This window comes from Rhododendron vialii, chromosome 2a (genome assembly GCF_030253575.1).
Source record: "Rhododendron vialii isolate Sample 1 chromosome 2a, ASM3025357v1".
In the NCBI taxonomy this organism is placed as follows: domain Eukaryota; kingdom Viridiplantae; phylum Streptophyta; class Magnoliopsida; order Ericales; family Ericaceae; genus Rhododendron; species Rhododendron vialii.
This window is the reverse complement of record NC_080558.1, coordinates 23,095,073-23,110,024: the sequence shown is the minus strand read 5'-3', so window position 1 is coordinate 23,110,024 and position 14,952 is coordinate 23,095,073. Positions and strand designations below refer to the sequence as shown.

Here is a 14,952-nt window from a genome sequence, read left to right as displayed (position 1 = left end):
TTGAACTGTGGTTGACATTTGTAGAAAGAGAAGAATGGGTTGATTATAAGCAATAGGAGGGATGTATCTATAGAGAAATGATTTTGGCGCTTCATGTTTTGGTAATCAAACTCCAATACTTGTCTTCTAAATTAATGATCATGCCATGTGTATTTTAAACACTAAAAAACAAATAATGAAGTATTGTTATTAAAAATTGGAGCGCCAAAATCAATAACCTTATCTACTTGCGTATTCATAATGTTTCCATTACGGGCCACAAATGACACTAATTTAGCCCCATACGTTTGTGGACCAAAAAATGTAAATTACCATAAAGGCAAAAGGAATCGGCTTGTAACAACTCCGATTTTTAGTGAATAAAAATCTCGTTGTTTATTTGAAATTCTTTATTTTCTCTTGACTGGCTTACTAATTTTCTCGTTGATCTTTGTTAATCCGTCATACTTAGATTTCATCTCTTGGCTAGTATAGTCAGCTTTTAACCAAATTAGTTAGAGAGACCTAACTACCAATCCATTTAGTTACCTTTGGACCATTACCCATTGTTAGGGTAATCTTTGTCTATTGGACAATAGGCCATTCATTAGAATATTTGATTAGTACAAAGATATAGTATTATATTGGTGTATTTTCCCATGTACAAAGGACAAATATGCATTCTTTATCATTTTCCCCATTACCCATTGGTTATTAACCGCTAGGGAAACTATTACCCATTGGGTAATAGCTCTAATCTTCTTACTAAGTACTAGAATCCTATTAAATATTTAAGTGTTGATTTTCCATGTGCTTTTATGCATTAGAATATGTGGGTAAATTTAATCCCTAGATTTCTAAAGTACTTTAATAATACTTAAGTACTAGTACTTTATTATATTTTAACGGGGAAATCTTAAGCCATATATTCTTGGTACCTATGTATATATAGACATGTGTACATATATACAATATTATATATAGATATAGATTTCCAAAAGTACAATATCTATTAGTTTAATAGAAACATGTGTCTAATTAGAATTCTTTATTGGGATTTTGATTTTGAAAATCTAGTACTTGTACCATTGGCCATTATTATATATATATAGTGTACTTGAGAGAGAGAGAGAGAGAGAGAGAGAGAGAGAGAGAGAGAGAGAGAGAGAGAGAAGAAAGAAAGATAGGGTTGTACCACCATGATCTTCATCATCTTTTCAAATCCTTGGGTGTATCTTCTTCCCAGCCAAAATCTATCCTCTCATTGTCCTTCTATGTTTGTTTAAAGACTAAATCTTGTACAAACTATCCTTCCTTCCACCAAATCTTCCAAAATCCAATCCAAGGTATAAAAATCTAGCCATGCAAGCCTAGATAGCCCCATGGCCTAACCCATCAAGCTTTCAATCAAGCTTGACATGTGAAAGATTAAGCTATGGAGAGAGAGAGAGGGGCCGGCCTTTAGAGAGAGAAAGGGAGTCCAATTTTGGCTATAAATAGAGCCACCCTCATGCCATTTCAACTCACACCTTCACTCATTTGCTCTCACTTCTCTCTAGAAACCAATTCGTTTTCCAGACAGCATACTGTCCCTCTCATTTTTCTCCTGCTTAGATTAGTTTTTTACATCAACTTCTTTCACAAAAGTTGTAGAGCACTTCGAGACCTTCAAGTTAGACCCAAGAACCATCGTATTCGACTAAAGATTGACCGAGTTACTACCATCCAAAGTTCGATCCAGATTTGAGAGTTTCATCACCCGTAGGATTTTCCAACTAGCTTATTCGGCCCCGACTAGTTTTCTGATCAAGGTAGATTATCCTTATCCCCTATCTCCAAGTATACATAGAATGTCCCTAACCATTTTCTTTAAGTATATATGGTTATCTTTCACCTATGACGTTTGAAATGCATGATAATTTACAAACTTATTTTCGCTAAATGGAAGTTTGAGCATGTTGGAATAATCAACTTTTAACTTCTAATAAACATATGTTGTTTTGAACTTCCCACAAAGGAAGAAAGAACGGTTTTTGAAAGGTTAAAACTTATCGCTTGTTTAGAAGTATTCGTATTTTGATCTTTAGGTTGGTTATGAGCATGCATACATGAATTGCTTGTGGTATAATATTGAGTTGGATGATCTTGCTAGATTAAAAGATTACAATGAATGATGTCGTATGTGAAAAGTCCTACCGCAGAGTCAATGCATGAAAACGAGACATGGAAATCGAGAAAGTAGAAACATGACACCTAGGGTGTGGTTTATGAAAAGGCGTGTTTTGAAAAGGGTGAAATGTTTTGAAAACCGCAATGTGGCCGGACGTGGTAGCCCATTGTGTGGTGTGTGTTTTGTGTGCCAATGGGAACCCGGGACGGCGGAACCATTGTGAGGATACTTGGGAGACCGGAACGGCAGAACCGAGGTTGGGTGTGTGCTTGGTTATCCGTGGAGAGGAGCCAATGCAATGTGTGCCAATGGGAACCCGGGACGGCGGAACCATTGTGAGGATACTCGGGAACCCGGAACGGCGGAACCGAGGTTGGGTGTGTTAAACAAAGGATTTTGGAAAATGATGATTGGTATGTGAAAATAGTGACACGGTCTACGATGAGTCGCGTAGGAGAAACTCATAACTCTTGGACACCAACGTTGATTGAATATCGAATGTGGATTTGTCATTGTTAATTATTTTGGCTAGATTAGCATGTGTTATGTGGAAATTGTTGACTTTATGATGTATTGTTTGTAAGTTAAGGGTTAGAGGGTTTGGATTATTCTATTGAGCGTTGTAGCTCACGGTGTTTCCTTTTTGGTGACCCTGACCTATTATATTGGTGGCGACGCCGGTATAATATGTCAGACCTCATAGATGAACAGAGTGAACTCTACACCTTGGAGGCCTCCGGAGCCGAAGAGCTAGCCCGGATGGAGGAAGAAGCAAAGCAGTAGTTAGGAACCCTAGTTCCCTCCTTGTTTGTTTTAAAGTACTCTTGTAAGACTTTGAGATGTAATAATGAGCCAGACTTACTTGTTTTGTAATAAAAAGTCTTATTAACGTACCCAGAATTTGGGGGTGTTACACGGCTCCTCTCCCATTACTCTCTCTCCCGTCCCCATCCAGTTTGTAATTTGTGGGCCCGAAAACCGTTCATGTTGTAGATCTTGTTGAGAACTTCAACCACACCCAAAATCATCTTGATTTAAAACCTTTTAATAATTGATCGGCACACATTTAGATTGAGAAAACACACATAAGTGGGTTCGAATCCAGTGTGAACGATATATATTTTTAATATAAAGGTGTACTGATCAAGTATCAAACGATATTTGATCAAGATGATTTTTTGGTATGGTTGAAGTTCTTGACGAGATTTACAACATGAACGGTCCCGATTGTTGTTGATGGGGACTGGGGAGAGAGTAATGGGAGAGCAGCCAGTTCCTCAAAATTACCACAATGCCTCCTTTTTCTGATGGCCAAAATTACCACCGAATGAGCTATGAGCCATTTGATGTACATTCTAAACATTAACGAGCAAATTCGCGCAATTGATAATTTGGGAATGCAAAATGACATTTAACATATACATTAGGGCCGAAAACATAAATAAGTCAGGCGCTGGGGCATTGAATAATCTCATCTCTACCTCATTTCTAATGTCCCTAGTCCCTACTTGTTTATGCCAGAGAGAGAGAGAGAGTGAGAGAGAAGAGAGAGTCTGATCTGTCTTCAGTCTCAGAGGTTGCTTGTGTGGGAGTAGTGTTCAAAGGATGTCGGCACCCTTTATCAGAAGCTTTATCCCATCCAATTCTAGATTAGGAACTAGAGAGGAAGGAATAGGATATTCAAGGAGTCGATTGAATTCGATAATTCCACCTCATTTGTCTAGATTCAGTACCACCAGACCCATTCGTCTATCCCTATCTTCTCCACTGAGGTAACCCCCTCACTAACCCCTTCTCCTCATCTTCTTCCTCCTCCTCCTATATTCTATTGCTTTCACTCATGGGTATTCCCAACATTGGGTTTTCCTTGCCATTTCTGTTGTTTATTCATTTTTTAGTGTTGATTTTCCCACATGGGCTGCTGAGATTGCAGCTGGTTTTGAGGGTGCCAAAGGAGACTAGGCTGCCAAATCTTGACCTTAAGATCTCCTGGAAATCCTCACGTGCAAAGAGCATTGAATGCTCTTGGAAGTTTCCCCCTATTTTCTCCCTATAAATATGTGTTGTATTTGAGAGGTTTAGGTGTGGTGAGCTGAGATGTAAGGGAGAGGGTGAGGTCTGAGTGGGGGAGCCGGTTGTGGCTCCCTGGCGGTGAGCCGGAATGTGGCTCTCCCCGGAGAGGGTTTTTCAAGTTTGTATATATTGTGTGAGTATATATATAAATTGAGTTTTTCCTCTGAAATCAGTATGTGGGTTGTCTGCGTGGTGATCCCTGCGCACAACATTTATGTCTTGTTTGGATGAGTTTTTGAAAATTTTTGGATTTTGTTTCTAAGTAATGAGTGGAGAGAGAAATAGAGTGATTATTGGAGATAAGAGTAATGAGTAGAGAGAGATAGAGAAAAAAATGAGAATAATGATTGGAGAGAGGAAAGAGGAGAGAGAAATGAGAGTAATGATTGAAAGTATGGGTAATGAGTGTTTTTTGAGTTGAATTTTTTTTTTTCAAGTTTAAATCCAAACAAGGCATTAAGTGCTTGAAATCGGGCACACGTTCTCGAGGCTAGATTATTTGATTCACTTATTACAGCCCCTTTAGATAGTGGAAAGAGTAAGGAAAGAAAAGAAAAGAAGAACCATGTTACTTAATTGGGAAAGAAAAGAAAAGAAGACCCATCTCCAGCTCTGACCCAAATTTGAAAGTTTTATTGGATATGTCTTCTCCAATGCCATAACCATTTTTTCCCTACCCAATCCTAATGTTTTTTAGGCTTTCCCACCAAAATTTGAGTCAAAATGGCACATTTGTTAGTACTTAAGAAAGTGAAAAGACGTGTTGAGAAAAATGGGTATGGATTTGGGTCTCCCCTCATTTGGCTAAGAAAAAGGTAGAACTCAAAATGGGTAGGCAAAAGGGTATGCCATTGGAGGTAGTTTCAAGTGGTTTTACTCAAGTTTTGGGTTTGGGTAGAAAAAGGGTAAGAACAAATCTCAATGGGAAAATTATCGGCAGGATGTGTGGACTGGCTTTAATCACCAACTGATGGTCTCTACTCTCAAAATCACCACTCGCATGACATGAGGGGAAATATTTACCAACACATAGTATGCCTAGTCGAATTGACAATTAAACCCTATATATATATACGGGGCGGTTCCGGGGACACCCAAAAAAACACCTAAAAAAACACCTCATAGTTCCCGATCAAATTTTTAGGATCTAAGCCGCTCAATGTGATCAGAACGTGATTTTAAGGGTAGCAGTGAGAAATCGGCAAAAAAAATGACCGGGAAGGGCTTGATCCGAATAGTTTTGAACAGTTTTTTATTGAACGATTCAAATAAAAACTGCTCAAATAAAGTATTTTCCGGTCATTTTTTTTGCTAATTTCTCACGGGCACTCTTAAAATCACATTCTGCACACATTGAACGGTTCGGATCATAAAAATTTGATCGGGAACTATGAGATTGAGATTTGGGGTGTTTTTTTAGGTATTTTTTTGGGTGTCCCTTGAACCATCCCGATATATATATATATATATATATATATATATATATATATATATATATATATATATATATTAGTAAAAAGCCCTAATACTCATTCCCTCCCAAATCTGTCCCTATCTGCTCTCATCCGCTCTCGACTCTCTCTCTCTCCATCTCTCTATGAGCAAAAGGGCCTCTGCACAATTGGTCTCTCTCTCTCTCTCTCTTTCCTACCTGCCTGTGTGTGCTGTGCGTGTGCATGTCCTCTAAAAATCGAAGAAAACCTCACTCCAAACCCCCCCCCCCCCTCTCGCTCGCTCTCTCTCTCTCTCTCTCTCTCTCTCTCTCTCTCTCTCACACACACACATACATACAGACACTCGTAGTATTCGGCCATTGAGACAAATTTTTAGTTGTTTATGCAAATTTTGGCCCAAATTGTTGTGTGAACCCTGATTGAAGGTTTGACAGAAAGTACTTTGGTGAGTTTGTTGTATTATGTCCATGTTTAGGTCACTGTGTTTGATTTTGTTAGTTCATACACTCTATTTAGTTCATGTTGTTGTTTGGCATGTGGGTTTGTACTAATACAGATATCGTGTAACTTGAGTGTTTTGATTTGAACAGAGTTTATGGTTTCCATGGTCGGTATAGAGTTTTGATCTTTATGATTAGGTGACTTTGTCTTTACAGAACATGTATGTGGTCCATATGCACATTTCACCTGCAACTAAAAAACCTGATAGATATTTGATTAACTTTGGCAAACTTGTAGGTTATCTGGGTACTAGTGCTTGCCCTTGCCTACGGCACTACGCACCCCGATTGGAATTGCCCGTGCCTAAGGCACTTGCTAGCTAGTGCCGCAAACACTAAATTGGTTCATTAGTGTGTTGTATGTGATTCTCTTCTTAGTGGCACGAAAGAAAATTACTCATGCTTACGGCACTCCCCCAACTAAACTTTTAAGCTAGCTACAAAGAACTATCAATTTGGTTATGGAATCCTAGTAAATACAAGGCACTCCTCTTTAATCGTGCAAAATGGTGACGAAAAGAAAGATTTCAGTTTCTTCCAAATTTGATTTCTTGAAATACTCAAATTTGTTCAAAGCTTTCCTATCAATTATCTCACATGGCAAAAGGACATTGCAATCTCTAGCTTAGAAGAAATTAGGGCTTGTTGACCGTCTTCCCATTAATAAAATTCTTCTTCTTGAGTCGGGAAAAAAAAATCATGCCGAAGCTTAAATAATGGTAGGTTTATTCACCGTTAGTCACATTTTTTTCTCATGTATTTTATTCAACTAGAACCAATTTTGGATTTTGATTGATGACTGAGTTTGGTCTTACTCTTCCATAGGAATATATTTTTATGATTCCCAACCTAAACTAGCATCCAAACATATAGAAATTGGCGTGCAATTAGAAAATTTAGGATAGACATGGGTAAAAATAGGGATGAAATTGAGAGTACACTGTCTACAAACATATAATTTCCCTCCCCTCTGTTTGAATCTCCTGAACATGCATTTTCACAAACATGTTGTAGGCAAAAGCATACCTTCTCAGCTGGGTCTAAACCGTGAGCAAAAGCAGTGATGGAAGAAGGCCAAGAGGGGCAAATATCAGTCGGAATGAGTTGCAGTGAGGGCTGACGACCTGGTGGTGGTGATAGAGGAGGATGGAGTGAGAAGTTGGTGGTTGGAGATCCCAGGAGCACTTCCCCTCTTCCCTCACAATGCCTGTTGCTAAGCTGCATTCAAATCAAAATTTACCAAACCTTTTTTCCACTTTTGCTAAGCTGCATTCAAATCATTACTGCATCTTTTTCTACTAAGTTGCATCCAAACACATAAATCATATCGAACCCTCTAACCCAAAAAACTAAAATTTTGAAAAAGGGTGAAAAATGGTGTTACGTCACTGTACAGTGACCGATAACAGAAGGGAGAGTACACTGTTTGTGAGAGAGAGGCTTTCCGTAGGATTTGGGGGGCAATTTTGGGGCCTTGGATTTAATGGCAGTTTTGTAATTAAGTTTAAAACTATGGGCACTTTAATCAAATGAAGAGAAAGCTTTTCAACCCTAGGATCAAATGAATCTTAGCCATTCTAACAACTTGTGCTTGTATGGGGTCCACACCCTTGTGTTTTATTAGGTAGATATTTAGTTTTTACTATTACTCTACCGAAGGAAGAAGCCATGTTTATTGACTTTACCTACATAGTTTAACTCTTAAAATAATATTGAAGATGAATTGGAATATTGTTTGGAATTCCAAGAATTAGATTATTCTCATGTTTAGTCGTTTTTTTAATGGTAGGGGAGTCATGACATCTAGTTCTAATAGTGGTACTCCAAGTCCTTTGAGGATACGACTTTGCGACCATGACAAGGAAACGGTAGTGCACACCTCCTGGACTGATTTGAATCCGGGTAGGAGGTTCTTTGGGTGCCCTTTCTTGGTTCCTGGTGCGCCAAAGAGGAATGGTCCACATTGCAACTACTTCGAGTAGTTGGATGGTCCCATAGGTGAACAAGAGAAAGTGGCTCGCCGAGCTGGGAGGGACACAAGATCACTCTATAAGCGTATTGAGGAATATGAGAGCAAGATGGAAGAAAATGAAATTAAGTGTAAGGATCAAAGACCAAATGTAAGATGTATGAGAGAAAGATGAAAGAATTTGAGAAAAAGATTAATGATTTGGAGGCGAAAGTGTGGGAAACCACTGGAATGATGTGGGTAGCGTGGGTTGCATATTCCATTTTGGTTGTGATCATTTTTGCTATCATTTCGATTGGTCATGAGTTTGAAAAAAAGTATTTGGGATTGCCTCGTTGGAGGAGCGATCGTATGCTTTGGTTTTTGAAGTTTGCAAAGCGGGACCAGTAGGTGGTTCCTTTTTGTCAAAAGAACATGTAATCAAAGCTGATTGTGGAGACAATTAAGATGGTTCTTATATGTAATATGTGAAGACAATATTAAGTACTCCAATGTATTCTGTTTGTGGCATTTATATTTGTAGACAGTTTGTAACTTAGTTTAATGTTTTATTATTGTGGTATCCAAGAACTATGTCAGTGGTACATGAACATTAAATTTGTGTGTGGACATGAGTTTTCTCAACATGTATCTATTAGTATTGAAGTGTGAAATTTGCATTTAGTTATCCTCTAATTCCCAATTTTGTCAAATTAACATTTCGTCTATAAATAACCTTGTATCATTTCATTGACTATCAATTGTGTACTAGTTATATAATGAAATCGGAAATATGGTTGTGCAGCCATGTCCACGACTCCTCAGAAGTTGATGTGCTTTTGTTATTCCGGTGGTGAGCGCATGGTGAATCACTACAACAAAAATCACATTCTATAGCGTTCCAAAAACGCTATGGAAAGGTATACATAGCGTTCTAGGAAACGGTGTATTAGCCGATGCTATTAAAAGCCATAGACATTCAACAACGTTTTTTGCCCGCTATCTATTCTGTACCTATAATAGCGTTTTACAAAGGTTGTCATTTCTATACTTTTAATAGCGTTTTTCGAACGCCGTCGTTTTGGTACTTTCTATAGCGTTTTTTGCAAGCTATCTATTGTATACTTTTTATAGCATTCTTGACCCGCTATGTATTGTACACTTTTTATAGTGTTTCTTGCCTGCTATTCGTTGTATATTTTTTATAGTGTTTTTTGTGCAATTTTCGTTCGACCTTTCATATTGCCCTAGCATTCCATAGCAAGCTCATACAACAACCGCTATCAAATAAAGCAAGATGGCCCGGATACTCATTCCTTATATTAACAATATCGCATACAAAACCAACAATGTCTCGGAATATCAAAGTGACTAGCATTACATAGAAGAAAATTAGTGTACTACATCCTTCCAAAACATCCGTCTATCCCAATAGTCGAGTACAAGCCTTGTTACAAAATACCAACAAAAAGGCTTCAACCAAAACAACTATGTACCCCAAAAAGTGGAGTACAAGTCTTGCCACCAAAGAGGCTTTAACCAAAGGATCATGACAACCTGCACACTAGCAAGATGATATCTACTTCTTCAGCAAAAAGTCACAAAAGAACTTCTCTTGTTTATCAGCCTATGAACCTACATATGGTAGAAGCAAACATTTAATTTGATAGAGCCATAAAAATTTCAACTACACAAAATTCATAGACAAAGGAATAGAACAAATCATATTCCTTTTTGATATGTATACAAGGGGGAAAAAAGTATTACCTTTTTTCTTTTAATAGGCCAGTCAAAACACAAAATCCGTGCATCAGTTGGTTACCTTACCAGAAACCTGGCGTCCCTTTCCTGAGTATTTGGTCCTATAGAGCCAAGTAGGCAACAAAACAGGGGCAAAGAAAACATCCATATGAGAGAACACAATAAGCTAGTTGAGCACTATAGCAAAAAACATGACATGGCCATGATGTCAAAAAAGTGAACTAAACAACATTGCAACCGCAATCATAAAGTATCTGTTCCACCAAGGAGACAGATTTCTCAACTCCCATTGAATCTTCTCGAATGTAAACATTTCTCAAACGGAGCAGGCAGGAGGGAAAAAATAAGGAGCTCCAGCTCTAATACATAGCTAGGCCACCATTCAAAGGACCACTATCAACCATTAACAACACAAAGTCATACTTGTATAGAGCTTGGTACTTTCAACAGTGCTCGGAATTGCTAATGACAATGAAAATCAAGCTGCCCGACCGCAGGTTACTAGTTATGGACTGCCACCTCAAACCTTAGATAAGAGTTATATAAACAATCCTAGACCAGTAGCGCTTGGTATTGCATGTGATATTGAAAAATAAGCTGTCCAAATTCAAGTTATTGCGTATGGCAACCAATCAAGGTCGCTGTCTGAAAGGCACACATGCCTAACTCTTACATCTTCAGTGGGTTCAATTCTTGCTTGGGAACAAGACTAACTGTGGTCCACGGGGCTCAATCATGGACCAGGTGGCTCATCATACGAGACCCTTACATAGTTAAAATGAGAATTATACCATGAAAATGAAATTTGATTTGTCTGATGGTGTTATTGTCATCAAATGGTATTTATCGTCGTAGATGCTAATGGTCGACACTATCGTCATATGCTCTCATTCAAAGAAACTAACAATGTCATGAAAAAAGAAGAATATAACTTGCATTGATCTGTTTTGCCTTCATAATTAAGTTATCCTAACCGTATAAATGCACAACTGTCCATGATATAACAGAAATTGGCCGCGGTAGAGAATTCACACAAAGAAACCACGAAGAATATTAGAGTTTACTGAAAGAGAATGCAAATTAAATACAGTTCTTCCTGAATTCTTTTTGTTTCCTTGAAGAATTTTGCTACTTCAGTTCGATAACACCACCAAAATAGTAACATAACGAAATGAACTATCTTAGAATCCATAGTTCCAATTTTTCAATTGACTAAACAATTTGTAGCACGCACATTGACTACGAGGAGCTCTAGCTAAGTAACACCTAGTCAAGGTCCTCAGAGAGGCTACCTTGGGCCGCTCCAGTTATAACTATAAACTAGCAAGAATCAGCAATATGTGATGCAGTTCTCCTAATTATCACATCGGTTCTTGCGATACTTAAATTGCACTGAATTTAACCTGACGATGCCATCAAGTACTCGTGAAAACAGAAAAGAAAGGGTAGCGAAATATGGGGCAATACCATAGGTTTGTCATAAAACAGAAAGCCTTGCATTTGGCGAAGTGCACTTGAGGCGGAAGACACGACTTCGAACACAACCCAGGCTTGACCTTTGTGTTTAAGCATCTTGAACGCTAAAACCTCCAATATCTTCCCGAATTGAGAGAAAACGGCCAACAGGGATTTCTTCAACTCTGGAAAAAATCAAACTCAAACTTAAACAGCTCCGTTTGAGAGAGAAAGAGGAACTAGGGCAAAACAAATACTCCAAAAAAATACGATAGGGAAAGGGAAATGAGTACCTTCAAGCTTGATCTTCTCGTTGAGGTTGTTGATGTATATAGTCATGTTCGTAGGAACGTCGCATGAATCACTTGTTCTGCTTTAATGCTCGAACTTATTTTTATTTGACTACATTTGTAAGTTTTAACATAGAGACCTGGATGCAGTATGTATGAATCATTTGTTCTGCTTTAATGTTCAAACTTATTTTTATCTATGTTCTGCATCAGCATTTTCTCAAACACATAGACACATAGTATAGAACTAAGTGAAGGCTAATAACAACCATTTCATGTCATTTTTCACACCTTTTTTGCAATATAATGACCTAACGCATATAACGAGTTGCCAACAAGCATTAAAACTACACCAAAATGCACATACCTTTCTTTTCCTTGACATTTTTTTAACCTAATCTTAACTTTGAGGATCTCCAAAGTTCATCCATTTTCTGAAAAACAAGGATTAATGAGGCTGAAAGAGCATTGGAAAGAAGAACATATACTTGCAAAAATTGGTGATCAAAACATATACTTGTAAAATCGAGTAACAGATACAACAAGTTGCTTAAATTCCCATTTCCTGCTACTCAAACCTCAAGCACTAATAGATCAGCAAGAAAAGGCAAACATAAAAAAGGAAAACCCAATGGCTTAGCAAAAAGCCCAATCCCTCACTAGATTACCTAAAAAGAGAATACAATCAGGACTTAGATAGGGTCATGCCCAAATATGTCGTCATGCTCAAAAGGAGTACGTACACAATATATAAGCCTAAATTGCACAACCGAATACTAGTTTGTCTTAATCATTTAAACACTTAGACCATACCTGCTTGAAGTTTCCCAATGACCCTGCAATTGGTTGCAGATACATGGGACGAATAGAACATCACCAACTATCGACAACAAACATAGAAGAATAATTACTAATAGCCAAAGAAAAATGAGAATGCGTGTAGCTGTTTCTTAAGAATAAAACCAAGCTAATGACTAGAGTTCAATGCCAAATGCCCATGAAAGACGACGTGACTATATATCTTATTATACCTCCACTATAGTAACACGAGAAATTGAGTCCCTCGTACAGTTGCATAGCCGTGTTTGACAAGTTTTAGTGACCACGTACTCTCTCCGGAAATAAGTACTAAAAGAACTTTGAATGCAGGAAGCATATAATTCTACGGTTTAAGAAAGCTTACAAGTTTACAACCATGACACCACCACAAAATAATCACCATTAACTTTTCCAATGATACCATCCTAATTCAGATCGTGACTGCTGCAAAACAAGTACAATATACATTAATCACTAAGCAACAAATACTTTGTGAAAAAAATGGATAGTAGGTAGAGGGGGTCAAACTCAGTGGATGAGTAACAAGAAAAATACTTGCTGTAAAAATAAAAATACCCAATATAACAAGGGAGAACATACTTATGAAAAAATAGAGGAAAACATATATAACAGTTTGCCTCGTAAGGCACTTGAAAAATTAGTAGACCTAAGTTTCTTACTAATTAATCCAAACATCAATCGATCAATATCCAAACTAACCCTTAAACACAAAAAACTAATCATAAAGACATCAACAAACATGAAGTCATGAAAATATATACACTTAAAGAATAGTCCCTGTATGAATTCCCTGGCCCACTTTGAATGGCAATTGAAAGAGCAAAACATGAAGATATGTAAAGCCTTCTACGAACAAAAAACATTTGTTGGTTAACAATCTTCAAATCATTCAAAACCTCCATTGCCTAATACTTGAGAAAGTTCAAATTAGTCACATAAAAAGCTTTACTGAAACACACACGCACCAAAAAAAAATAAAATAGAATTAGACCTACAAACATCAAACATCAATAAGCAAATCCCGAAGAGAAAGCAAAACCTAGATAATTGACTGAATATACGAAAACAAAATAAGTTCACTTAAGTAATTACACTTGTTTAGGGCTGCTAGTAGTGGAATTTTGCTCGCCAAAGCCAGAGATCGGTTGTGCTTGGGTGCTATTGTGCCTATGCAATCGAGGGATAGAGATTGAGAGTGATCCAAAGTTTGACGAACATGAGGAAATCAAGGACTTACATTTAGCAAACAGGAGGACTTAATTTTGATCCTTCATCACAATCGATAACTAGGGTTTTGGTAGCCATACTGTTGAAATCAAAACCCCAAACAAAAATATGTATATACGTACATATATATTGGGTCTATCGAGAGAGATACCTCGTGAAGTAGAGAGGTGAGGGTTGGGAGCCGTCGACCGTTGGTGCTACTGAAGGAGATGAACGCCATGGATACACCATGGTTCTAGGGTTTCTTTGTAGAACAAGATGGAGGGGAGAGGGAGAGGAACTAGTGAAATCGATGTGAGGGTTTCTCAGAGCGTTGATGAGATTGTCGAAGGGGGAGTCGGTGTGCGAATGACACCAATACTAAAATCTTGAAATTTAGCAAATCATGAGTCGATGTCAATGTCTGATGGGGAGAGAGAGAGAGAGAGAGAGAGAGAGAGAGAGAGAGAGAGAGAGGGAGAGGGAGGAGATGTGCCATGCCTCCATCTCTGAAATCTTTTGTAAAGGGGTATGGAATTAGGGCTCAGAGGGATGGCGCCTCTTAGTTTTAGCGGAACGCTGTTTTTTACATAATGAAACGCTATTGTAAACAAGGCGCGAGGTTTCCTTCTTTTTCTCCTGTTGAACGCTATAAATGTACCCCTACGACAACATTTCTAAAAGAACGCTATTAACTAATGCTATAAAAACCCATAATTGTTGTAGTGAATGCGGGTGGTGTTTCTGAAGCCACAATCATCGAAGAGGGCATATTGTTTGATGAGTTAGTTAAAAAGTTTGCTTTTGTATGGATATTAGCCGAGATGGGAAGACATTATTTTATAATACTTCTAGGGACAAGTCTAAGCATTTGCGTATTAGGGATGGAGATGGTGTTGCTATGTTGTTCCATTTAAATGACGATGAGGTTGACATTTATGTAGAAAAAGAGACTATTAACCATTTGCCTTGCAACATAAGCAGCAGGTATGTATGCTACAAATTTCATAAGTATATAGAGATATAGTAAGATTTTCACACTTGTATTTTTGTCTTCCATTGAGAAGTGTTTCATTTACTTTCCTTTTGTAGGGAGTCCAACTTGTTAAGTAGTAGCCCCTCCACAGCCGGTGGAGGAATTTCTTTGCCTAGTCAAGGTAGCTTGAGTGTTTGCCACGAAATGGGTTTGGTGCCATACTCCCAACAGTAAGGTGAAGACATTCTAACTGGGGACAGCCAACTATTTGACAACCCCAGCCTCTTTAAGAAGGCTATT

General features: G+C 38.0%; 1 protein-coding gene across 4 annotated transcripts; it reads right to left on the bottom strand.

Moving 5' to 3' along the window:
- Nucleotides 1-9,646: 9,646 nt before the first annotated feature.
- On the bottom strand, nucleotides 9,647-14,095 carry LOC131316844 (U1 small nuclear ribonucleoprotein A-like). 4 transcript variants are annotated; one of them, XM_058346309.1, is made up of 6 exons: nucleotides 13,849-14,095; nucleotides 12,814-12,893; nucleotides 12,444-12,510; nucleotides 11,353-11,525; nucleotides 9,952-9,986; nucleotides 9,651-9,759 (listed from the first exon to the last, which is right to left on the bottom strand). In XM_058346309.1, the coding sequence occupies exons 2-6, from the start codon at nucleotides 12,871-12,873 to the stop codon at nucleotides 9,747-9,749; spliced, it is 348 nt and encodes a 115-aa protein (XP_058202292.1). In that variant the 5' UTR covers nucleotides 12,874-12,893; nucleotides 13,849-14,095; the 3' UTR covers nucleotides 9,651-9,746. The 4 variants fall into 4 exon arrangements, 1 of the variants encoding a protein (XP_058202292.1); XR_009197302.1 differs by lacking the exon at nucleotides 11,353-11,525 and having other exon boundaries at nucleotides 9,647-9,759; nucleotides 9,892-9,986; XR_009197300.1 differs by lacking the exon at nucleotides 11,353-11,525 and having other exon boundaries at nucleotides 12,444-12,893.
- Between the last annotated feature and the right edge of the window lie 857 nt (nucleotides 14,096-14,952).